The 24,817-nt window shown below is 43.9% G+C and overlaps 1 protein-coding gene across 1 annotated transcript in view; it reads right to left on the reverse strand.

Annotated features, from left to right (window-relative positions):
- Nucleotides 1-24,817, reverse strand: part of UBA1 (ubiquitin like modifier activating enzyme 1) — a 2,903,587-nt gene that overhangs the window by 340,083 nt on the left and 2,538,687 nt on the right. Inside the window, exon 31 of the mRNA XM_044080725.1 lies at nucleotides 19,162-19,254. Coding sequence (XP_043936660.1) covers nucleotides 19,162-19,254 — 93 coding nt within the window. The remainder of the gene's footprint in view (nucleotides 1-19,161; nucleotides 19,255-24,817) is intronic.

A 24,817-nucleotide genomic window follows, 5' to 3' on the forward strand; every position in this document is an offset into this window, starting at 1 on the left:
TGCGGTATCTGCTTCCCACAAGAAATACAGTTATTCACTTTTTCTGACATCCGGTTAAATACTGAGGCAAGAAAAACAAAATGTTGCCAACTCTGTATTCGGTCTGAAACTCAAAATCTCAGAACGCCAACCTGCACTAAATTGCTTCTGCATCGGACCATGCGGCAAAAGACTGAGGAAATGGCGTCGGTCATGCGCATTAGTACCCTGACGCATTGGACGCGCCAGTCTAAGGCCATGACCGACGCCTACCCTGACGTATACTCTGGTATTCGGGCCGACTGGGACGCGGACTATACCCAATTGTCAGGACTGCAGCAAGGGAAGACGAAGAACATCTGTACTATGTTCATCGTGTTTCACTGTTGCAGTCATTACTCTTGGGTTGAATCCCAAAGCTGAGGATGGGTGGCTGGGGCTAAATAGGATTAGGAGAGGCTATGAGGCCCTGCAGAACTGCAGTGGCAAAGCCTGCTCTGGATTTAGAGTAGAGAGGTAAGTGGTAGTGCTTTGTAAAAGTGTGCACTGAACTCCAAGTTGCAGCCTCTAAGATGTCCTTGGTTGGTACTCCTCTGAGGAAGGCTGAAGTGGCTGCTGCTCTGGTTGAATGAGGCCTAATGCCCTTAGGCACTGATTTGCCATGTTGTGAATAGCAGAAACGAATGCAATGGCCTATCCATTTTGAAACAGTCTGTTTTGAGATGGCCTTTCCTTGTGATCCTGCAGCATATGCCACTAAAAGTTGCTCAATCTTTCTGAAAGCTTTAGTTCTGTTCAAGTAGACGCGTAGCTGTCTGTGTATGTCCAAAAATGCAGAAGTCTCTCACCCTTGTTCTGTGGGTTTGGATAAAAGGTAGGCAAGTGAAAGGTTTTGTTAAGGGCCACACTAGACACCACCTTAGACATAAATGTTGGGTGTGTCCTCAGAGAAACCTTGTCTGGATGGAAAATGATAAAAGGTTCCACAGCCATGAGTACCTGTAACTCAGACTCGTCTTGCAGAGGTTATTGCTAGGAGCAGAGCTGTTTTCCAAGATAAGAATTTTATATCAGCTGTTGAGGCTGGCTCACAAGGAGGCAGTGTGAGTTTTTCCAAGACATAATTGAGGTCCCATGCAGGTATTGGTGCTCTCCTTGGAGGTCTTATGTTTTTGGCCCCTCTGAGGTACTGCCTTATTAAAGGATGAGAAAAGATAGGTGGTTCCGTATTGTAATGGGCTGAAATGGCAGAGGCATGGATCTTAATTGATGAAAAGGATAGGCCTTTGTCCAGCATCTCAGTTAAGTATTGTAAAATTTGAGGAATATTTGGTACAAACGTGTTAATTCCTTGTGCCTGGTTCCAAGCCCGAATCTCTTCCATTTTTCTGCATAAGATTTTCTGGTACTGGGCCTCCTGGCCTCCAAAATAACATCCATCTCAGCTTTGGAGAGAGGAGTGTTTTGAATGGCTACATTATCCGCCATGCTGCCAGATTTAAGGTCCTGAGTTGGCTGTGCAGGATCTGTTTTGTTGGGTCAGTAAGTGAGGAATTTGAGGCAATGTCCAGCCTGGACCTTGAAACAAGATCTTTAGGATTGGGTACCAGTGCTGGCGTGGCCAGTCTGGGGCAATCAGTATGATTTTTGGCTTCTCTTGTCTGACTTTTAGGAGTACCTTGGGGAGGAAAGGCAGTGGAGGAAAGGCATATACTGTTAGGTTTTCCCAGTGGAAGGATAAGGCATCCACTTTCCATGCTTGCTTGTGATAAGTCCTTGTGCAGAATCTCTGTAGTTGGCAGTCGTGAGGGGAGGCAAATAGATCTACGTCTGGGCATCCCCATTTCCTTGTTATCATGCTGAAGACATGTGGATCCAGTTTCCACTTGTGTGGATCCATGAGGTTTCTGCTTAGTTCGTCTGCCAGAGTATTTATCTTTCCTGGCAGGAATTGCTTGCAGGTGAACTTGATAAGTCAATGCTGTGTCCTACAAAGTCCTGGCTTGTCTGCAGTGGGGGTAGGAATGTGTGCCTCCCTGCTTGTTTATGTACCATATGACTGTAGTATTGTCCGTCTATCAGTAGTTGTCCTGGATGAAGAAGATCCTTGAAAGCAGTCAGGGCATTCTGAACAGCTAGCATCTCTTTTTGATTGATATGAAGATGCATCTGGCTTGCGGGCCATGTGCCCTGAATACATTTTCCTGCCATGTGGGCCCCCCCAGGCATAATCTGATGCATCCGTTGTTAGAGCCTGCCTAGCTGTGGGTAAAGTGAATGGCTGTCCCTTGTTGTGGTGACAGGCCTGTGCCCACCATCAAACTCCTGTTGCAGGCAGGGAATGAGGGTAATTAATGTTTCCAGGCTGTGGCAATGTTGAGTCCAAACACTTTTTAGATACCATTGAAGTTTCCTCACATGCACTCTGGCATATGGAATTAGCAGAATGCAGGATGCCATGAAGCCCAAAGTCTGCAGAATTTTTCGTGCAGATAACTGGGTCTTTGTTGCCAACATTTTTGAGTAAGAAGTCAGTTGCCTTTGTCTGGCGTGAGATAAGCCATCTGGGCAGTCGTATTTAAGCTTGCACCCAGGAATATTACCTCTTGAGAGGGTACTACTTTTGATTTATTTTCGTTTGCTGTGTACCCTCGGCAAATTAGTAAACTTTTTACAAACGCCAGATGTTTTAGTAGAATGTCCTTGTTTCTCTGCTTGAATAAGGCAGTCGTCCAAGTAAGGATATATTTGAATTCCTCTTTGGCTGCAAAATGCAATTACTGGTGCCAGGCATTTTGTGAAGACCCTGGGTGCAGTAGATAAGCCAAAGGGCAGTGCACAGAATTGGTATTGCATTGAACCAGCTATGAATCTGAGGTATCTTCTGCAAGACTGTCTGACTGGGACATGCAGGTATGCCTCTTTTAGGTCCAAAGTTACAAGCCAAGCCTTCTTGCCCAGCATGGGCAGAAGCTGCTGCACAGTCAACATTTTGAATTTTGGACAGTCTAGAAATGTGATTAGAATAGACAGGTCCAGTATTGGTCTCCAGGCTTTGTCCTTTCTGGGTACCAAGAAAAGTCTTGAGTAAAATCCTTGTCCCTGCTCTGGCTGTGATACTCGCTGAATGGCCCTCATGTCCATGAGGGATGAAACTTGCTTTTGTGCCTCTGCCCATTGATTGTGTGGCAGGTCTGGCATACCTTTTGCCCTTGGCAGGGTGTGAAAGTGGAACCTGTAGCCCTGAGACACTATTATTCAAGACACATTTGTCCTGGGTGATCATGTGCCAATTTTGTGAAAAAAGTGCTAGCTTTCCCCTTAAGGGGGCTGCCAAAAGAGAAGTGCTTGGTGCTGACAGAGGAAAGTCATTGGGACTGTTTCCTGTATGGCTGTGATTTGTCTTCTCCGCTTTTGGAGGTAGAAGCACCCCATTGTTTAGGCCTGTATGAGCCTTGGGACTGGGATCTGCCTCTGGGGCGTCTGTATCTGCCTCTTTGTGGCCTGACACTGGAAAGGACCAATTCTTTGCAGGCCAGTTCTTTATAAATCTGGGTGGCTGCACCCGTAAGAAATCCTTAACTGTCTGCATAGATTTCACTTTGTCCTCCATTTTCTTCAACACCTCTTCTGCTTTAACACCAAACAAAGTATCATGCTGTAATGGAGCATCTAATAATTTTGCTTTAACATGATCAGACAGATTCTGTTCCTTTAACCAAGCATGCCTTCTAATGACAGAACCCATAACAGCGGCCCTGCAAGAGGCCTCCAGAGAATCAAAATCACACTGCAAAGTATGCTTTCCCACTTGCTCATTTGCATGCAATAAATCCTGCATTTCCTTGTTTTCTGCACATTCAGAATTTAACATTTTCTCTTTAAGCAGTGTCAAGTATTGCTGATATTTAAGCATATGAAATTGACAATTTAAAGCCCTCACAGCCAAGGTAGCAGAAGTGTAGACCATTTTCCCCCATCTGTCCAGTGCCCTTGAATCCCTATCAGAGGGGATAGGGTTTTGTGCAGTGGAAGCCTTGACCCCTTTGGGACCCCGAGAAATAGTTTCTGGGTCAGCAGCAGGGTTTTTATAAAGAAATTTATGTGAATCTGGAACCCTGTAGTATCTATCTGGATTAACAGGTGCAGGGGGTAGAGAGTCAGGACACAGGCCGGACTCCGAAAATACATCTACAATGTCCAAAACAGGGGGGAATAGGAAGAGGCCGGTGCTGAGTTAGTAAAAGAAAGTCTCTGAGCCTTTTCTTAGATTCTGAGTAGTCTTCACTCTCCCAGTGGAAGTGCTCCCTCATGGTATGCAGGGTTTCCCCAAAAGAATAATCCTCAGGAGGAGAGGCTGAAGGGATAGATTCTTCAGCATCAGAATCCTCATAGGGAGGAAGAGAGTATTCCTGTTCAGAAGAGGAGTCAGAGGAAATGGAACCCGATCTGAAGATTCATAGTCTGTCTCTCCTACCTAGGCCTCTTATCAGGAGGGAGATGGTAACCCCTAATAAAAGTAATTAGGTCTTCGGCCATTTTGAGCATCTGCTTTTTAGGCATGGAGGCCAGTCCATGGGCTTGTTGCACTTGTTTCTTTGTCTTTAGTGGTGCTTTAGTCTTTGCCTTTGAAGCTGTCGGTTTTATATACAACTGTGTAGGCCTGAAAACACCCTCAGAAGCCGATGCCTGCTCAGTGGCTCCGGACCCATCTGAGGGAATATTTTCCAAGTGTCCAATACCTTGAGTTTCCAGTGGCCTAGTCAGCTCCACGTGGGAGTCAGAAGCGGCCTGCGGCTCTGAGGTAGCGGGCGTCAGGGGCTGCGAAAGCGCCTCACTGAGAACCGGCAACTGGCTTAGAAGAAGCCTCTTCAGTTTTGGACCTCGGATGCCTGTCCTTTTCCTTGCGTTTCTTGTGAATTGTGGTAGTTAGATGGCTGTCCGACGACATTGTGTAATTAAATCTTCGGCCAAAGTAATGAAATGCAAAATCGTACAGACGCTTAATAGTGCGTTGGTTAAATCTAGCACTAAACCTGCAATTAGCAACGTCGTGATCGGGGCCTAGGCAAGGAATACAATAAGAATGGAAGTCCTTATGAGGTATTTGCTTCCCACAAGAAATACAATTATTAACTTTTTCTGACATTGGTCTGAAGCAAGAAAAAAGTTTCCCCAACGGGGTACTTAGCTTTAATTGAAGACTTTGGATCTGAAATTCGAACACGAAAATGTCAGGAGTCGGCCGACCGGCACTTGCGAACTGCTTCTGCTTCGGGCACCGCACGGCAAGAAAGACTGAAGAAAATGACGTCGGCTGCACCTTTTATACCCCTGGCGCACTGACGTCAGGGAAGAGGCAACAGCAACCGATGCCGGACCAAGACTTTGGAATTCAGGCCGACTGCGGGTAGCCTGCCAGCAGGATAACCCAAGAGCAATGACTGCAACAGTGAAACATGATGAACATCAGCCAAAGTAAACCTTTTTCTGAAGTAGCTTAAACTGTCAAGACTACTTCATTAGCAAACTCTTGGTTACTTTGTTAGCTTGAGGTGCTTTACAAGGTCTATCTGCCTTTTTAGGGACTGAAGATTGACAGTTAGTATAGGGAGCGTTTATCATTTGAAAATGGCAAAACAGGAGGGATGGGTGTAGTACGTGACATAACTTGCAATGTACAGTATTCTTTTCCGCTAAGGGGGGAACAGCTACCTGTTGCTATAAAAGTATGCAACTGATCCCAGAAATAGTTTCTGAAATGGAAAACCCCTTTAAGGGAGCTGAAGAGGACCAACTTTCTTCAGAATCAGAGTTTTGGGCATGGGAATCTCCAAGAGAAAAGTCTCATCTCCTTTTCTGAATCTGCTTACAAACCTTCCACAGGATTTTTTTTTTGAAATTGCACTCTGATAAGGAATTCTGAGTTCCAGGCCAGGATTGAAGAAGAGCCTGCAATAATTTCCTGGCTAATGTAAATAAATCACCTCAACGAACAGACACCATATAAGCAATGTCTAACCTGTTTGTATTTTTCTTTAAGAGACTTCCCTGTAATAAGACAGACTAGGAGCTGGCACTTCACCCCTAGCAAGAGGTCTATTTCCCAGTTACCATAAAAAGAACTTAATGGAGTATTTGTGAGACTCAAGACAATGGTTCTGTACCCAGATGGGACACTGACCCATGGTTCATGATGGTTGAAGAGACTACAACAAAGGAACTCAACAAATGAGTGGTCTGAAGAAATACAGTTGGTCGCCACAGCACCACCACCAATGGCTGAGACACTGCGAACCTAGGATGGCAAAGACTCCTTACTTTTTTTGGAGTTTACTTTTACATACAGTGGGGAGGACAGGCAGCAAGATATGAATAAATACCGAAGCTGTAGCTGAGGAAGAAGTCTGATTACTGATGAGTGCAGCTACAACAAACAGATCAAAAGATAAGTTGTCAGTAAAGCGTTCACAAGCAGTACACTTTCCCACACAGTCCCTTACCACAGTAAAAGACTAGCAGTACACAAAGAACCCTGTCAGCAGTTAAAGCCTCTTTTCCGAAGTGCCCTGACAGAAAGAACTGAAGGCAGTTTGTCTCAAAAGTACACACAAGTATTCAATTTAAAACATTTTCCGTCTGTAAAATATTTTCCAATCTTTAAACCTTAAACACACAAATAAAAATTCAACAGCAGTATATTTTTTACCATAAAATTAGCCCTCAATACTTGGTCATCTTCCAAAAATATTGGTCTCTGACAAAGTTTATGACATTGAAAAAATACTGGTTGTCTTACTTGTGAAATACCGCATTTAGTCAGCAAATAAAATATCTTATCTGCCAGAAATGAAGCTTGAAGCCAACTCCTGCTCCTGTGAAGTCTCAGAACAGCTTCCTCTTGAAGCAACAAGAAACTCCTTATTTTCTACAGTCTGAGTGCAGATTTACCTCAGCTAGCCAATCAGCAATCACACTGTACATGGGGGAGGGAGCAAGAGCTCTGTGAAGCTGACTGGTTATTGAACCTTGGCAGGATACAACTTGTATAGCCAAAGGCAACTTCAGCAGCAAGAATTAGCATTAAGGGATCCATGGGCAGACAGACTAAAATGTCTGACAAATGATCCTTGGCTGAGAAACAAGACAGACCATACGACAGTAGCAGGTGCAAATAATGCAGACCCAGAAAAACACTAGCCCTAAATGGGTGCAGAGTCTTTTCTTGGCAGCAACTAGAAAATCTTTTCCACTTACTAATATACAGTTTTCTAGTAGCAGGTTTTCCTGCCTCCATTAATATCTGCTGCAAATAAAACAAAAAAATCCCTAAAAGATATTAAAATTCTATCATCGGAGCAGACAGTTTTAGTTGTTTGGGGTTCAACTGTATCCAGCACCTCATTCCCAGCCTCAGTTACTTCACTGACCACAGCGTCTCTTTCCTGGGTCACAGTCAGGGCTGTGTGTGTTTGTATAAATGCGGGAAGTATTTAAAAAAAAAAATAGAGGAAAAATGGGCACTGGAAAATGTTTTTATTTTGAGGAAATGCGAACAGGCTGAAGAAAAAGGTTGTGCTGAATTAACAGCTGCCAGCCTACCACAGCATATATGCAGACAGGGATACAACCCAATTTGTTGATGTAACACAAGACAGTGCTACTGTCTGTCACTACTTGAAGGTGTCTTGGGTTCCTCAGATTGAAAGGCGTAAATTACAGCAATTTCCTTGTTGATGTTTATATGCTACTTTTTGTCTTGGTTAGCCAAAACTCCCCCAACTCTGAAACCTTTGGAATAAATTCCTCTCCAAAACGTGCAAAAGCTGAGGAGTGTGTTACTGTCAGAGAATATTATGAGAAAAGGAACCCACAGGACTATTACCTGGTGGATGCAACAAAAACCTTTCTTTATGAAATGCATCAGAGGGACTGTAAAGGGTAGAGAATCTTCACAGTGTTGGGCCCAACTCATTATAGAACTGCTAATGCCATAAATCCTAGGAGCTCGTAAGATCTCACTTGCTATGTTAATTTGAAGATTCATCACAGATAGGAAGTTTTCAAAAACTAAACCTTGGCTAAAGGTAGAAATGCCACGACGGAGAACCAAAGAAAAGATGCCTTGGTACATGCAGAAAGCTATGACAGGGGCTACACATTTTGTAAAAACCCTTGGAAATGAAGACAATCCAAATAGCACAGTAGTAAATTACAAGTGAAAACCCAATGCACAGAATCTTAAAACTGTTTTGTATGACTAAGGATACACAGATATGCTTTCATTAGATCTAGAGCAACTAGAAATACTTGACAGAAGGAAAGGAAAGATTTTCGAACATCTTGAACTTTAGAACACTTAGGAAGGTGTTTAGTCTGGATAAGTCCAAAAACTGGTCCCAAAGTCCTCCTTTTCTGGCAACTAGGACAAGTCTGGAGTACTCCCCTTTGATTATCTAGGTGGAACAAGTTCTAACAGTCCCTGAAGAAACAGATCTGAAATAATTGACAATGCAAGATGCTGCTGAAAGTACAGTTTTGTACCTACCATAAATGTAGATGTCCAATAGGTATGCATCTGCAGTCATAACATATGGGTTTGTCCTGCCTCAGGCAGCCCTTCGGTCGGCCGGATTCCAAAGTCTGGGTCTGGCCTTGGCTGATGTCGCACTTTCCCCGATGTCAGAGCGTCTGGGGTATAAAAGCATCAGCCGACACCATTTTCCTCAGTGTTTCTTGCCCCAGATGCCAGATGCCCTCTAGGAAGGCCAAATTTGGAGGAATGCAAAAAATTCCAAACATTTTCCAAAATATATACATATATACACACAAACAAATACACCATAATAGATCCCCCAGCTAGCTAATAGAGGGGTAAGCACCCTAGGAATACCACAGAGGGGAAGGAGGGAGGGTAAACCTGACTGCAGATGCATATCTATCGGACATCTACATTTATGGTAGGTACAAAACTGTACTATGTCCTTCAAGGATGCATCTGCAGTCATAACATATGGGTAGAATACCATAGCCAATCTGGGGGAGGAGGTACTAAGAAAAGGATGGTGTAGTTAAGATACCCTGCAGGACTGCTGTAGCAAAACCTGCTCTGGATCTGGAGTACAAAGGTAAATTGTAATGTTTGGCAAATGTATGCACGGAGCTCCATGTAGCAGCTTCTAAAATGTCCTTGGTAGCCACCCCTCTTAGGAAGGCTGTAGTGGTGGCTGTGGCCCTTGTGGAATGAGGCCTAATGTTTGCAGGAACAGTCTTTCCATGAAAGGAGTAACAAAATCGAATGCAATTTCCTATCCACTTTGAAATTGTCTGCTTGGAAATTGCTTTTCCTTGTACCCCAGCAGCATATGCTACAAGGAGTTGGTCAGTCTTTCTGTAACTTTTAGTTCTGTCCAAGTAGTAGCGTAGCTGTCTGTGTATATCCAGAGTGTGCAGAAGTTTTTCCCCTTTATTTTGTGGATTTGGGAAGAAGGTAGGCAAGTGAATAGCTTGGTTCAAGGATACCCTAGATACTACCTTTGGCATAAAAGTAGGATTGGTTCTCAATGAAACTCTGTCCTGATGGAAGATAAGAAATGGCTGTACTGCCATTAAAGCTTGTAACTCAGATACTCTTCTTGCTGAAGTTATGGCCAGAAGGAATGCAGTTTTCCAAGACAGAAACTGTAGATCCGTCGATGCTGCTGGTTCAAAGGGAGGAAGTGTTAGTTTCTCCAGCACAAAGTTGAGATCCCAAGTAGGTAAAGGGGGTCTCCTTGGAGGATTGATGTTTTTGATTCCTCTCAGAAATTGCCTGAGGAGAGGATGTGAGAAGATAGGTGGATCAACATTGTATTCTGCTGAAATTGCTGAGGCATGAATCTTAATGGAAGAATAGGACAGGCCATTGTGGAACAATTCTGCTAAGTATTCCAGAATATGTGCCATGCTCGCCACTGTCACATCTAAGCCTTTTGTTGTGTTCGAAATGAAAAATCTTTTCCATTTTGCTGAGCATGTCTTCCTTGTGGAAGGCCGGCGAGCTTCCATAATAATGTCCTTTACTCTCTGTGATAAGTTATTTTGAGGGGGGTTTATGGAATTTTCCAGGCAGCTAGCTACAATGTTTTCAAGTTGGGATGCATGATCTTGAAATTGTTCTGCGTCAGAAGAAGTGGCCATAGGGGGAGAGGCCATGGTTTTGTCTGTGACATGCTCCTCAATAGTGGGTACCAGTGCTGCCTTGGCCAGTCTGGAGCTATCAGAATCACTCTTGGCTGTTCTGCCCTGATTTTCAGTAAAACCTTGGACATTAATGGGAGAGGTGGGAAGGCATAGACTTTTAGACCTTTCCAGCTGAAAGAGAGAGAGTCCACCCTCCAAGCTTGTGGGTGGTATGTCCTTGAGCAGAATGTCTTCAGTTGATGATTGTGGGGCGAAGCGAACAGATCTAACTCCGGCTTTCCCCATGCTTGTGTTATGAGTAGAAAGATGTCTGGGTGCAGCATCCATTCGTGTGCATCCATGGTAGTTCTGCTTACGCTGTCTGCCAGTGCATTTTCTTTCCCTGGCACGAATTGGGACTGTAGTTGGATATTGAGTTTCAAGCATAGATCCCATAGATTCATGGCCAGCCTGCATAGAGGGTAGGAATGCGTGCCTCCTTGCTTGATTATGTGCCACATGACTGTGGTGCTGTCTGTCCTTATTAACAGGTGGCCTTGATGGAGGAAAGGTTTGAAGGCCTCAACTGCGTGCATCACTGCCAGCATTTTCCTTTTGGTTTATGTGCATGCGCAGCTGCCCTTGAGACCATAGGCCTTGGATACATTTGCTCTCCATGTGTGCTCCCCATCCTCGGTCTGAAGCGTCCGTGGTGATGGTTTGTTTTGGTTTGTTGAAAGGCAACCCTCTGTTGGACTGGCAGGCTAGAGCCCACCACAGGAATTCCTTTTGAAGGCAAGGAATGATTGGTATCAAAGTTTCCAAACTGTGACTGTGCTGAGACCATACACTCCTTAGGTACCATTGTAATTTTCTCATATGCAGCCTGGCTTGTGGAATCAGAATTATGCAGGATGCCATGTAACCCAGGGCCTGCAGGATTTTCCTTGCAGTTAGCTGAGTTTGTCTTGTCAGATTCATGAAGTAATCCAGAAGTTGTTTTTGTTTTTCTTCTGTGAGAAAGGCCATTTGGGTGGTTGTGTCTAGATCTGCACCCAAAAAGGTTATCCTTTGGGATGGAACAAGTCTTGATTTTTGGATGTTGACTGTGTATCCCAAGGCCTGTAATAGGTGGATGTTATAGTCCAAGTCCTTTATCAAATTTTCCTTGTTGTCCGCTTGTATAAGGCAGTCATCCAGATATGGGTAGATTTGAATCCCCTGAAGTCTGCAGTGTGCAATTACTGATGCCAGACATTTCGTGAATACTCTGGGCGCAGTAGATAAGCCAAAGGGCAATGCTGAGAATTGATAATGCTCTGATCCTGCAAGAAATCTGAGGTGTCTTCTGCAACCTTGCCGAATAGGGACATGCAGGTATGCCTCCTTGAGATCTAGAGTCACCAGCCAAGACTCCTTGCCAAGCATGGGAAGAAGTTGCTGTAGGGTCAGCATCTTGAATTTTGGCACAATGAGTTAAGTATTCAGTGCGGACAGGTCGAGAATAGGCCTCCATTGATTTTCTTTTCTTGGAACAAGGAATAATCTGGAGTAAAATCCTTGGCCTTGTTCTGAAAGAGGTACCTTTTCTATGGCTTTCATTTGTATTAAGTTGTTGATCTGCTTTAAAGCCTCTGCCCTCTGATTTGGTGGCAGGTTTGGCATTCCGTTTCTTCTTGGCAAAGTGTGGAAGTGGAACCTGTATCCTTTGTCTATTATTTGCAGTGTCCATGTGTTCCTTGTAATGTAATGCCAGTTTTTTGAGAATAAAGAAAGCTTTCCGCCCAATGGTGCTTCCAATTCAGCCCTGGTCGGCGGAATCAAAGGAAAGTCATTGAGTCTGTCCCGGAGTAGTAGTAGTTATTGCTGTTCCTGCACTACCTCACTGGTTGGTAGGCTGCCACTGACGGCATCTGTAGGAGCCTCTAGCTTGCCCTCTACCTCTGGGACACCTGTTCCTGCCCCTCTGGGATCTGTCCGAGTCCGGAAAGGACCAATTCTTAGTAGGCCAGTTTCTGCTGAATCTCGGTGGTTGTACTTGCAGAAAGTCCTTAACTGTTTGTACAGATTTTGCATTTTCTTCAAACTTCTTTAAGACCTCCTGAGCCGAGGAACCAAATAATTTTTGTTTTTCCATTGGAGCATCCAGGAGTTTAGCTTTAACATGGCCTGGTAAAGATTGTTCCTTCAGCCAGGCATGCCTACGAATAACTGCCCCAGTCATAGCTGACCTACATGAAGCTTCCAGTGCATCATAACCACACTGCAAAAATGATTACTAACTTGCTGTGAGTTATGTACCAGATCCTGAAGGGATTTACGGTCAAGGGGTTCAGAAGAGGAAAGCTTCTTATGTAATTCATCTAACAAATACTCTTGGTACTGTATCATATGAAATTGACAATTTAATGCCCTCATGGAAAGAGTTGCAGAAGTATAAACCTTCATTCCCCGTCTCTCTAAAGCTCTAGACTCCCTTTCAGAAGGTAGAGGATTTTTGGCAGTGGCAGCTGCAACCCCTTTAGGGCCCTGAGAAATTGTATCTGGGTCTGCAGAATGGGCCTTGTACAGATGTAGATGAGAATCCGGGACCCTGTAGTACCTATCAGGTTTTGCAGGTGCCGGAGGGAGAGAATCAGGGGCTGTACTAACATCATTGTACACATCATCAATAACATTCAACACAGGAGGTATAGCTAAGGGCCTATGCTGAGGTAAATGCAAAAAGGCCCTTAATCTCTTTCTAGAATCAGAGAATTCCTGACCCTGCCATTGAAAATGTTCTCTCATAGAGTGTAGTGTCTCACCAAAGGAAAATTCTTCAGGAGGAGAGGCCGAAGGGATAGATTCTTCAGCATCAGAATCTTCGTAGGCCGAATAAGCCTCCTCCTGGTGATGTGACAACACAGATCCATCTGTAGACTCATCTGAAGAGTGAAGGTCAGAGGGCTCAGTCCTGGGCCTTTTGTCTGGTGGTGGTTGAGAGCCCCTGTCCGGGTGAGGCTGAGAACCTCTTATTAAAGAGATAAGATCCTCTGCAAGGCTGAGGATCTGAGAACTAGAAGAAGGTCTGTGAGAGGTTGTCTTGGGAGGCAAAGCTTTAGGCAGTTTAGCAGCTTTAGCCCTGGAAAAAGCCTTAATGGACATGGAAGCAGGGGGTCTGGCTGCACCACGTGCAGGAGTAGACTTGTCCAAAGGAATGGTATCGGACATTTCCTGGACACAGGTTTCAGTAGGTAGCTCAGTAGCTGACTCAGCCGGGGCCTCCAGGGCCACGGTGGTCGGTTGAGTGGATTCGGTTAAAGGAATTACCGAGGACTCTGTTTCGGCCGAAACAGACACTCGCCGTAGACCTAACCGTGGTTTCAGCCGAAACCGCGGGCGTCGGTCCTTGTCCTTCCGTTTTTTCACCAAATGCGAAGTCGGAGTCTCCGACGGCATCGTATATGCAAAATTAGCCCCAAAGAATTCCTCTGCAAACTCTGACCGACGTCTAAGAGTTCGTCGGTTGAAGGAAGCACAGGCTGAACAGGCCGAGACGTCGTGGTCTGGGCCTAAGCAAGGGAGCCAGTAAGAGTGGAAATCCTCATGAAGTATTTGTTTCCCACAAGTTAAACAATTATTTACTTTATCTGACATCGGCTGAGGCAAGAAAGAGTCCCCAACGGGGTACTTAGCTTTTTTGAAGTCTTCGGTAGCTGAATCACAGGAGCTGACCGACCGGCACTTGCGAACTGCTTCTGCTTCGGGCACTGCGCGGCAAGAAAGACTGAGGAAAATGGCGTTGGCTGATGCTTTTATACCCCAGACGCTCTGACGTCGGGAAAGTGCGACATCAGCCGAGGCCAGACCCAGACTTTGGAATCCGGCTGACCGAAGGGCTGCCTGAGGCAGGACAACCCATATGTTATGACTGCAGATGCATCCTTGAAGGACATCTGAGAGGACTTTGAGACATCCCTGAAGGAATGGGAAAGGGAGTCCCAATGAGGCCTGGATTATTAATGCAGTGGAAAATTAATACAAGAGTCAGATGTTATGATTTACTAAAGGAGAAGGCAAAGAGTTTCCTTGCCATTCTAGAAGGGGATGGCAGCACAGGGGGTGGTGTGGGTTGTACAGTGGCAGTATTTGAAAAGAATTGGCCAAATGTTAGTATTTATGCAAAAAAATGCTCCCTTTGATTTGTCTTTCACTTTTTCAGAAATTTCTTACCTTCTCGTTAAGACTTTTGGGGCTTACAGAAAATGGTCCAGACTGAGTGGGATAATTCCTCAATCTTAAGAGGGGAAAGAAAAATGCTTCACTCCTTGCATAACATTACTCCTCTCATCTAATTTCTCAAAAAATCATTAGAGAGGAATTGCCAAAATTTTTGTCTAATGGAGGATACATAGGTTTAATTTTCAAATCATCTGGGAAAGAGTTGAGCCTCAGTCAAACATATCCAAGAATGAAACCAGTGGCAGCTGCTGCATCCCACATTTGACAGATGGCCTCACCACCTGAAAAGCAGAGTTGAGTATTTTCCAAGGTGACAGTCTCAGTCAGGCACCCAGAAACCATTTTGGCCAAGTTATCCAAAATGGAAAGCAAGTATACAGTTGTCTGCCAGCTAACCACTCTAAAGTGCAGGGTGGTTGATGTGTACACTTTTTTGCTGCATCTCTTCATGGCCCTACTTATCCTTTTCATTAGGGACAGCACTTGTGGAAGTTAGCAGTTTAGACACTAACCAATTCAAATGAGAACAGTAGGATCAGAAGGGCATCTACACAGGTATTTGAAAGTGTCAGGCTTCTTATGCCGGGGGAGTGGGATGGGTGCTATTGGGAGTTGAAGAAGCTGACAAAGGTATCCTCCACAGTTTCTAAAACTGGTGATATAGCCAAGGGTTTAGGTACCTTTATGTTCAGGCTATCACAGTATCTTTTTTCTGAATCAAGTTATCTGCTTATTCTCCCATTAAAAATATTTCCTCATCTTACAGTGTTCTCAAAGGTAAGTTGTGTGTGTGTTGGTGGGTGGAGGGATGCATTTCTGATAATCAAGGCCCTCAGACTCAGACGAAACTTTTCTAAGAAGACCGTTTTCTCTTATGAAATACTAAAATGGGGGGAGGAAAAAAGGGAAGACAAAGGCCATAAGATCTTTAAACAAAACTTGGTAGAAATTAAACGCTTTCTTAGGGAAGGAGGATAAATGTGCTTTGTTTTGTCACCTTTTTTTTTTGGAAATTCGTAAGAAAAGTATGTGGAGGAGAGGTAGATGAGCATACTTTAAAATTTTCTCAGACCAGCAGCTGAGGTATCCCTTCCTGTTCCTTGAGAGATGGAATGTTTTTCTCTTGTAAGCCAGTCAGACAACATGGATGTGCTGAGGCCCTGTGCAATGTCAGCCTCATGAGGGGGTCCTAACAACAAAGGTATGGCTGCTGGACAGTCAAAGTGCTGGTCAAATACATCAAAGATTATGACTGACCAACTAAAAGCAGGCTTCTCTGAAAATCTGGCCTCCTCATTTCAATTTTTAATTTTCTTTTTAGCCTGAAGGGGGAAATATGTGGGAAATTAGAAGACATCCTGGCTTGAGCTAAAGCCAAAAGTCTCACTGTCAATGAGAAGTTCTAAATAATTGAGGTGGCTTCTAATGGCTTTAAGTACAAATGTTTAGAAATCTGACTATTTATAAATGAGTTCAGGATCTAAACAAAAAAGGCAAGAATATTTTTGTCTTTATAGGCAATTTGTCATCTGCAATCCCATTTCTCATTTTTATCCCTGACATGAAAACTATGGCTTTTCATAAAAATGTAATAGTAAGGAGGAATGGTTCCAGACATAGTAATCTGACCACTAGCCTAACAAGGGTTTGATAAAGGAGGCATGTGCCCTGCCACAACTAGAGTGCTGTCCTTGCTTTCATTCTGTACTGGCAATTCAGAAATGCTGACAGAGAAAGCAACTTTTTGTGTTGCTGCTGGTAGGGAGGGTGTGTGCCTCAGACTGCTGTGAACATTCTATCAGTGTTTTTTTTTTTGGTCTTCCAATGAAAAGCTGGTCGGGAAGGTGTGTACCTGGGAGGGGATGTGATTCAGACTTGCTCTGAGCAGTCTGAGTGCCACCCCTTCCAATGAAGAGCTGTTAAGTAGGGGGAGTGCTTTGGAGCACATTTCCTTTTCTTTGCTGCTCATTATGACCAAGAGGTTTGGCACAAGTTCAGGGACTGGCAAAAGGCACTGGGTGATCCAGCTTTGCCTCTTATCTGCTAATAAATACCTGCAGCTGGAGCAAACCAATTGTTAGGTCAGATCACAGCGCTGAAGCCTTCACTCATGGACTGGTGGGAAGAAAGTTCCGAAGGGTTTTTGGGTTCACACATCCTTTTAGTACTAGCACATAATATTGTGCATATGTCACAGGTCTCATGTACAACTCATGAAGGTGTCTAAGCTTTGGTAGACTGGCTGGTTTTATGGTATCCTTGGGCAGGATACATCCCATAAATGATCCAACGAAGAACATCAATCTAATCAAACAATATCACAGTATCAAGCAAAATTAGCAACATTATATCAACAGCCTCCTTAACTGGGTACTTTTTGATCTCAGGAGGTCATCTGGAAGTGACAGAAACTCAAGGTAACTGTTGGAGTGTGTGTGTGTGTGTGTGTGTGTGTGTGTGTGTGTGTGTGTGTGGGGGTGCCTTTTACTCCTCCTTCAAACAATGCATCAGGCTAACGTCCAGGGTTGGGGAAGGATTCTAGTTCTCCTGTGGGGATGTCCAAACAGGTCTGCAAATAGGGCAGGAAGGATGTAATCTGCTTGTAGCTAATTCTCATGGAGATCAATCACACTGCACCAATAATCCTTACAATAAAGATGAGCAAGTGCCAAAAACATACAATGGAAGTAGCAGTAAACATACATACCAACAAGCTACATAAATTATTTGCAATCAGTTCCAGGGTTTATACCACTGAAGCCCAGTGGCTAAAGCTATTTGTGACTGAGCCAAAGGAAATACCAACTTTATCAGGAAAGTAAACTATCCAGAGCAATCAAAAATATTCTGACTCGCAGACAAAACAGGTAACAAAATTTCTAGAAAGAACAGAGAAAAAAATGCAGCAGGTATACATTTATATCAGCTGGCTAGAGCTTTCTTTGCATTTTACTATGCAAATACAATTTTGTCTGTATACAGCTTGTCTGCAGTTTTTACCAAGTTTAAAAGTGCTTCTTGTTTTGTATTACTCGTGCTTTGGTGAGTTAAGGAATGCAATTTTTAACTTTGGCCACATTTTATACACGACATAAAGGGTACCATTACCACAGTGAATACTGAAGGCAAATCTTATAACCAGGCATGGTTCATTTTAAAACCCTACTACTATAATGACTTTTCAACCAGGACAGTGACACAACACAATAAAGGATGTTCAACAAGTGAAATTTCATGGTAGAAAGAGCAGATCACAGAATTAAAATCCCATTATTTAAATCTCTGTGCAGAAGTAACAGTACTTTTTTTCTTCAGTTTATTTAAACATCGGGAGTAATTTAAATGACTGAATTTAACTGTATAAACACATCTGCTTGACTTAAAGTCCCTTAGAAGTACAGATAAATTACAAAATATGTCCTAGAATGTTTTAGACTCCAATGTTCATCTGAAATTAATCTTAAAATGCTCACAATGCTGCTGGTTCAAAGATCACTTATGAACTTATGATGAAACCAACATTGTTAATGTTTTTACACCAATATTGCACATTTATAACTTACATAACCACAACCAAAAAACAATTCCTTATGATAAAAAGTCTGACAGGATGTTTTAAGCAGACTTGTTAATTTGTCCTAAAACAGCGTCAACTAATTTTGTAGTCATAAGCTGCATTTAGTGATTAGAAAGCCTGGAAAGTGTGTGGCTGGGATTATCCTATAGCTTCTGCCAACGTCAAGCATTCAAATGCATATGCCTGCTGAAAGGCTACTCACTACTACCTTTGGAAGTCCAAACGTCCTCAGTGGACTGATTTGTAGTAAAGCAATTTAGGGTGAGGACTGCTAACTTGTCTAGCTAGTACCAGAAGTGAAATACTTAGACTAGTCCTCATGTATTATATGCAAACATTTTTGTTTGTACATGTTTTATGCTCAGTACTAGAATATTGTAGTGTTGTAATTAATGTCCTGCAGTTTTGTCAGCTTGTACTTTTTTCCAAGAGCTGCCAGATACAAAAGTTCTGCAACAGGTTTTCCCAACGGCTTTGTACAAGTTACTTAATTTTAAAAATGCCAGCTTTTTAAAAAGCTGTTCCCCCTAATGTGATTTTAGTATCTGGTACTGCTGTGCCTGACAAAGACTACTGGCCCATCTTATCTAAGTTGTAAGCTAAAGTTCAGACATAACTAAAAGCTTACAGCTGAAAAATAGCAAATGCAAAATGCAGATCTACAAAGAATGGCCCAGAGTTTAAGACCACCTTTTCAAAAATGTACTAAAACTCTCTCATATTTTTCTCAAATCACTTACTCCTATGTTTTCTATCTCACTTAAAATGCATCTGCTTATACGGACACAAGAAACCAAGACTTGGGTTTGGAAAATGGCTTTACTGATCGATTATATACTTATGATTGACTGTTAAGAAGACAGAACAGCCCAAGTTGACAATGCTGGAAAAGCTAAAATGTTGCACAGACCTACAGATGGGTACTGAAGTCTTAACTCAAGATACTTATCAAGTGCACAAGTCACCTCCCACATAAGATTTGCAATACATTTTCTATAGTTTTCACAGGACATAAAAATTACAGATGAATGCACAAAAACTAGACCTCTATTGGCTCTACTCAGCCTTTAACTGTGAAAAGGTTTGACCAAAATGGCAAATCTGTTACTCCAATGTTGTCTGTCTGTAATAAAATGCCAAAAATAGCATCTTAGTCTTAAAGATGCTCCTTCTGTTTTCATTATAAAAACTTAGTACCACACCACTCTTTTATACTATACCTTGTGTCTATCAGCTGAAGGAATGTCATAGTTCTCTGCACGAAGATTAGATGCTGCTACAATGAAATCCATGTGGAAGTTTGTGTCATCATCCTGTGAAGAGCAAAAAACATGGATTAATTATTGTGCTACTAAAACAAGAATCAACTACAAACCTGTAAGAATGGTGGAATCTTATCACAGTTTTAGAAATAGAACACTTCATAACCACAATGCAGTAACTACTCAACAGTTAGATTGGCTGGAGTTTGGATTTCTTTTCGTTTATAGTATACCCCAGGGAGGTCAGTAGGTCCTTTACAAACGTCAGGTGCTGTAACAGCTTTTCCTGACTGCCTGGGTTAGGCAGTTGTCTAAGTAAGGGTAAATCGGAATATTCCTTTGTCTTCAAAAAGCAATGGCTGGAGCCAGGCATTTTATGAAAATTCTGTGGAGCAGTGGATAAGCCAAAAAGAAGCTCAGAGAACTGAAAGTGCATAGATCCTGCCCTGAAACTTAAGTATTTCCTGCAGGAATCCCTGACTGGGATGTGTAGATCGGCCTCTTTTAGGTCTAGGGTGGCTAAGCAAGCATCCTTGGACAGCATAAGAGGAAGCTGCTGGAGGGCGAGCATTTGGAATGTTGGTATCACCAGGAAGATGTTTAGAATGGATAGAACGAGGATTGGGCGCCAGGTGCCCTCTTTTCTGGGTACCAGGAAAAGCCTGGAATAGAAACCTTGGCCTATATCTTGTCTGCAGGAACAGGCTGTACTGCCCTCATGGAGAGCAGGGAATGGACTTTGTTTTGGGCTTTTGCCCACTGGTTTGGAGGAAGATCTGGGAACCCTTTTGGGGGTGGCAGTGTGTGGAAATAAAATTTCTATCCCTTGGTCACTATGTTGAGGAACCATCGGTCATTGGGGATAGAGGCCCAGTTTTTTGCATGGGAGGAGACTTTTCCTCTTATGGGCACAAGCAGGTGGGCAGAGGTAAGGGGTAGAGGTGTAAAGTCATTGTGGGTTCTTTCCATAAGGGGGTGGCTTAGCACTCCCTGTTTTGTAAGTGGAGGAATTCCACTGTTTAGATCTCTGCATTCCCTGGGACTGTTGTCTGGGGGGGGGGGGGGTCTGCTACCCCTAGGTCTTGTCTAAGCTGGCGTAGAGGGGGCCAGAAAGGACCAGTTCTTGGAGGGGCAATGCCTACTGAACCTCGGAGGCTGGACCTGTAAGAAGTCTGTGTACACAGATATAGCTTTTTCTTCCATCTTTTTTAAGACCTCTTCTGCATTGGTGCCAAACAAATTGCCTTTGTGCAATGGTGCGTCCAAAAGTTTGGATTTGACATGGTCTGGCAAGGTCTGTTCCTTAAGCCAAGCATGCCTTCTAAAGTACAGAAACTGGGACTGCTGCCCTGTAGGATGCTTCTAGGGAGTCAAAGGAAAGGTAGATATTTTTGTTTAAGGAGTTCCACTGTATGTTGCTGGTATTTCAGCATGTGGAACTAACATTTTAGTGCTCTAATGGCAAGAGTTGCAGAGGTGTATACTTTTTGACTCCATCTGTCTAAAGCTCGGGAATCCCTGTCCGAAGGGGTGGGATGCTTAGCTGTGGTTGCTTTTATTCCTTTAGATCCTTGGGAGATGACCTCTGGATCAGCAATAGGATATTTGAAAATAAATTTGTGTCAGTTAGGGACTCTAATACCTGTCAGGCTTCCTGGGAGCAGGTGGGAAGGGTGTCAGGAGTTGAACTGGATTCCATAAAGACATCATCCACAACACCCAGGACAGGAGGAATGGCTAAAGGTCTGTGCTGTGGTATATCTAAGAATTCCCAGAGTCTCTTTGGACTGAGGATAGTCCTGACACTGCCACTGCAAATGCTCCCATAAAGTATGTAGGGTTTCACCAAACAAAAAATCCTCTGGAGGAGAAGCAGAAGGAATGGATTCCTCTGCATCTGAATCCTCATAAGCAGACAAGGGTTACATGTCTTCATATTCAGAAACTTCAGAGTCATCGGATTCCTATCGGATAAAATTGCTGGGGACAAGTCTTTCTTTTGGAAAGGGTAAGCTGGCTTCCCCTAATAAGCATGATAAGGTCTTCTGCCATTTTAAGCATTTGAGACTGAGGGATGGAAGCAGGTGCTTGAGCTTGGCTCGTTTTTTTAGGCATAGTACGTGCCCTGGGCCTTAGAAACTCTGTAGTTTTAGAAAGAACTGAAGACACGAAAGAAGTCTGTCGAGTATCGGTAGTGCGAAGAACTTCCTCGGAAGCCGGTGCCTGCTCAGCAGCTCCGGATCCATTCAAGATAGAGACATCCGCAGGATCTTTAAAGAAGAGTGCCGCGGCAAACTGGACTTCAAATGGATCTCGGTAGAGGCCTGCGAATCCACTGAAGCGGGCATCAGTGGCTGCATAAGCACCTTACTGAGTAGCGGCAAACTGGCGACTAGCTTAACGGAAGCGTCGTCGGCAGCTTTGGACCTGTGCGTCTGTCTTTTGTCTAGCCTTATTTTTTTTTTGGAATATTGGTAGTCGGATGGCTTACTGAAGCCATTTCGGAATATGGAGATTGAAAACGAAAGTATTTAGTGATAAGGGCCCGACGACAAATGGTTCAGGCATTGAACAAGGCGCAAAACTGACAGCGAGGTACGTCGTGGTCTGGGCCTAAACAGGTGATGCAGTAAGATTGAAAATCTCGGTGTGGTATTTGCTTTCCACAGGCAAGACAATTATTGACTTTTTCTGACATCGGTTAGAGCAAGAAAAAAGGATCCCCAACAGGGTACTTGACTTTAGAAGACTTCAGGATGATTCAATTTGTAAATGAAAACTCAGGTAGCGGCCAACCGGCACTCGCGCGAACTACTACTGCTTTGGGCTCCTCTAAGAAAGACTGATGTAATGGCGTCGGCTGCCTGTTTTTATACCCCTGACAACCTCACGTCAGCCCTGGAGCGACAGGAACAGACGCAGAAATACTAAGTCTCTGGCATTCGACCAGACTGAGGGCTACCTGCAGGCAGATAACCCAAGTGTGATGACTGCAACAATGAAACACGAAGAACCTCAGCAGAAAGGGAGGGGGATTCTACTTGAAGCTCAAAATACCTCTTTTGGGTATCAGACATTTGTGAGGTATCCCATTTGAAGTAATCTTTCATTTTGTTGATAGTCTCACCAAATGTGATATCCTCAGGGGGGTGAATCTTTCTCTACACACATTCTTCATCAAAAGAATACTACTCCTGGGGTGAAGCAATTTAGGAGGTTAAGATACTGAGTCCTCAGAGGAGGAGAATGAAGTATCATGCTCTTCTTCCCTAACCTGCGATGTTGGGGGGGGGGGGGGCTGACGCAGGCCTAGGGCTAAGCAAAGGTAGAGCAGTGGAGGATGAAACTGAAGGCCTGCATCAGGGAAGAAGTGAAGGACTGCCAGTTAGGTAGGCCTTCTGCAGTGGAAGAGGTATGCTTGGTTTTCTGTTTCTTTTTTGCTGGGGTAGATGTTGAAGCAGGCCTGATAGGGACAGTCCAAAGGCAAGATCCCGGTCATAAGCTCTACAGATTCTGGTTCCCCGTCAACCTCCACGGTAGTTGGGGTATGGGTTGGCTCTGGGGATGTGCCAGTGGTTGGCTGAGCAACGGCTTCCACAAAGCTAGTCGAAGTCGACGGATCCACCGGGCATCCCTAAGCTCCTAAATCAGCAGCTGGCAGGATGTCCAGTAACAGAACGGCAGAAGAGGGCTTAGGAAACTTGGCCTTCTTACACGGACGTTCTGACGTAGCCTCCGAAGTGGAATCCATCCTTAGGGCTGATCACTCAAGTCACTGGTTTTCTAAATAAAGTTTAAGTGCAGCCAGATGGCTGCATAGGGTCTTTGGCACAAACGATTGGCAAATGGAGCAAGTAGTATGGACGTGCTCCTGGCCTAAGCAAAAAAACAACCGATCATGGGAGTCTTTATGGGGTATCTGGCACCCGCATTGGCATTAACACTTTTTACCTGACATCAGCTATAAATTCCTACAACAAACCAAGCCTAAGCAATAACAATAAGATATGAAGAAAAAACCCCAATGGGTTACTTAGCTTTTTTGAGATGTTTGATGAGAAGGAGCGAACACACGATGCGTCTGTCATCTGCGGCCGAAAAGTTTTGAGGATTGTTCATGCAGACGTCACATTTAAGGCCCCTGGTTTATGGCCCTGTGTGTGATGTCCCACGCAGCTGCAACAGCCAAGCTGAAGCTTTTGTATAGGAGCCAATGTACGAGTCACCTGAGGGCAAGAAATCCCACAACAAGAATACTGCAACATAGGAATAAGAGGACAAACTGTATGGTGGTGTTCCTTACCTAGACAAAAGACACAATAGTCGTGCAAATTTTTATGCGGTATCTGATGCCTGCGCAATGGCATTTGTCCTTCTTAGCTGGCAACGGAGAACGATAACTACAGTTAACCAAGCTCAAGCAAGAGAGACAAAAATTTCTCCAACGGGGTGCTTTAGCTTTTAAGAAGTTTTTGAGTATAGGAGCGAAGCTATCAATGTGATGTCTGCGGCTGACAGGTTCTGGGGTCTGAGTGTGCAAACATCACATTTAAGGTCCCTGGTTTAGGGTCCTACGTAAACCAGGGACCTTAAATGTTTAAGGCCCTACGTGGGCTGCCACGGTGGTACAGTGGTTAGTGTTGTCTCCTCACAGCAAGAGGCTCTCCGGTTCGATCCTTGGCTGGGGTGCCTTCTGTGCAGAGTCTGCATATCCTCTGTCATCGAATGGGTTTTCTCCCAAAGACATGCTGTAGGTGGATAGGACACAAATTGGCCCTAGGCATGAGTGCGTGTGCGCCTTTCGTGGAAGGTTGGGTGCCGGACTGGCAACTCAACACCATAGAACTCTATTGGCAATCATGAGCGGACAGGTGATCCGCTGTGGCGACCCCTAACTGGGAAAAAGCTGAAAGAAGGTTTATGGCCCTACGTGTGATATCCCACACACCTACAGCAGCCAGGCTTAAGCTTTTGTATAGGAGCCGATGTTCGGGTCGCCTGAGGCAGGAAATCCCACACTAAGAATACTGCAACATAGGAAAAGGACATCTAATTTTGCCTGGGACAGAAGGTAGTCACCACAGTAATTTTTTACAGTCCTTCTGAAACTTCAGAATGACCCTGGATAGATATCTGTACAAAGGGTAGAAATATATACAGGAATATTTCTGAACAAGGGAATGAAAATGCATCCACTTTCCAGGAAGGCCAACAAGGAAGTCCTGGTGCACAATTTCATACCTCAACTGTCCATATTTTTGCCTACTTTTGGTCTGTTCCTCATAACATTAGTGGTTTTCTGTCAAATTATAGAGGACTGAAGTCATTAAATGACACACATTTGAGTTTCAGACTTTATATCCTATTGAAAATGCCTGTTTTTCTAATGACTATGTTTTCAAAAGCAATATTTAAAATCTCTATTTTTGTGCCCTTAACCCACTCCCCCCCCCCCCAATTAGCTTTGTCCTAATTTCTTGCATTAAGAGGTTGAGAAATCTGACAAATTTGTTTTGAAAGGAGGCAAACAGATCTATTTGAGGTATTCCCCACAAATGGATCCATTCCTGGGAGATCCCCTCTTTCAATTTCCATTGGTAAGGGTCTGTCCTGG

This window comes from Protopterus annectens, chromosome 8.part0 (genome assembly GCF_019279795.1).
Source record: "Protopterus annectens isolate FY-2018-M chromosome 8.part0, PAN1.0, whole genome shotgun sequence".
Classification (NCBI taxonomy): domain Eukaryota; kingdom Metazoa; phylum Chordata; order Ceratodontiformes; family Protopteridae; genus Protopterus; species Protopterus annectens.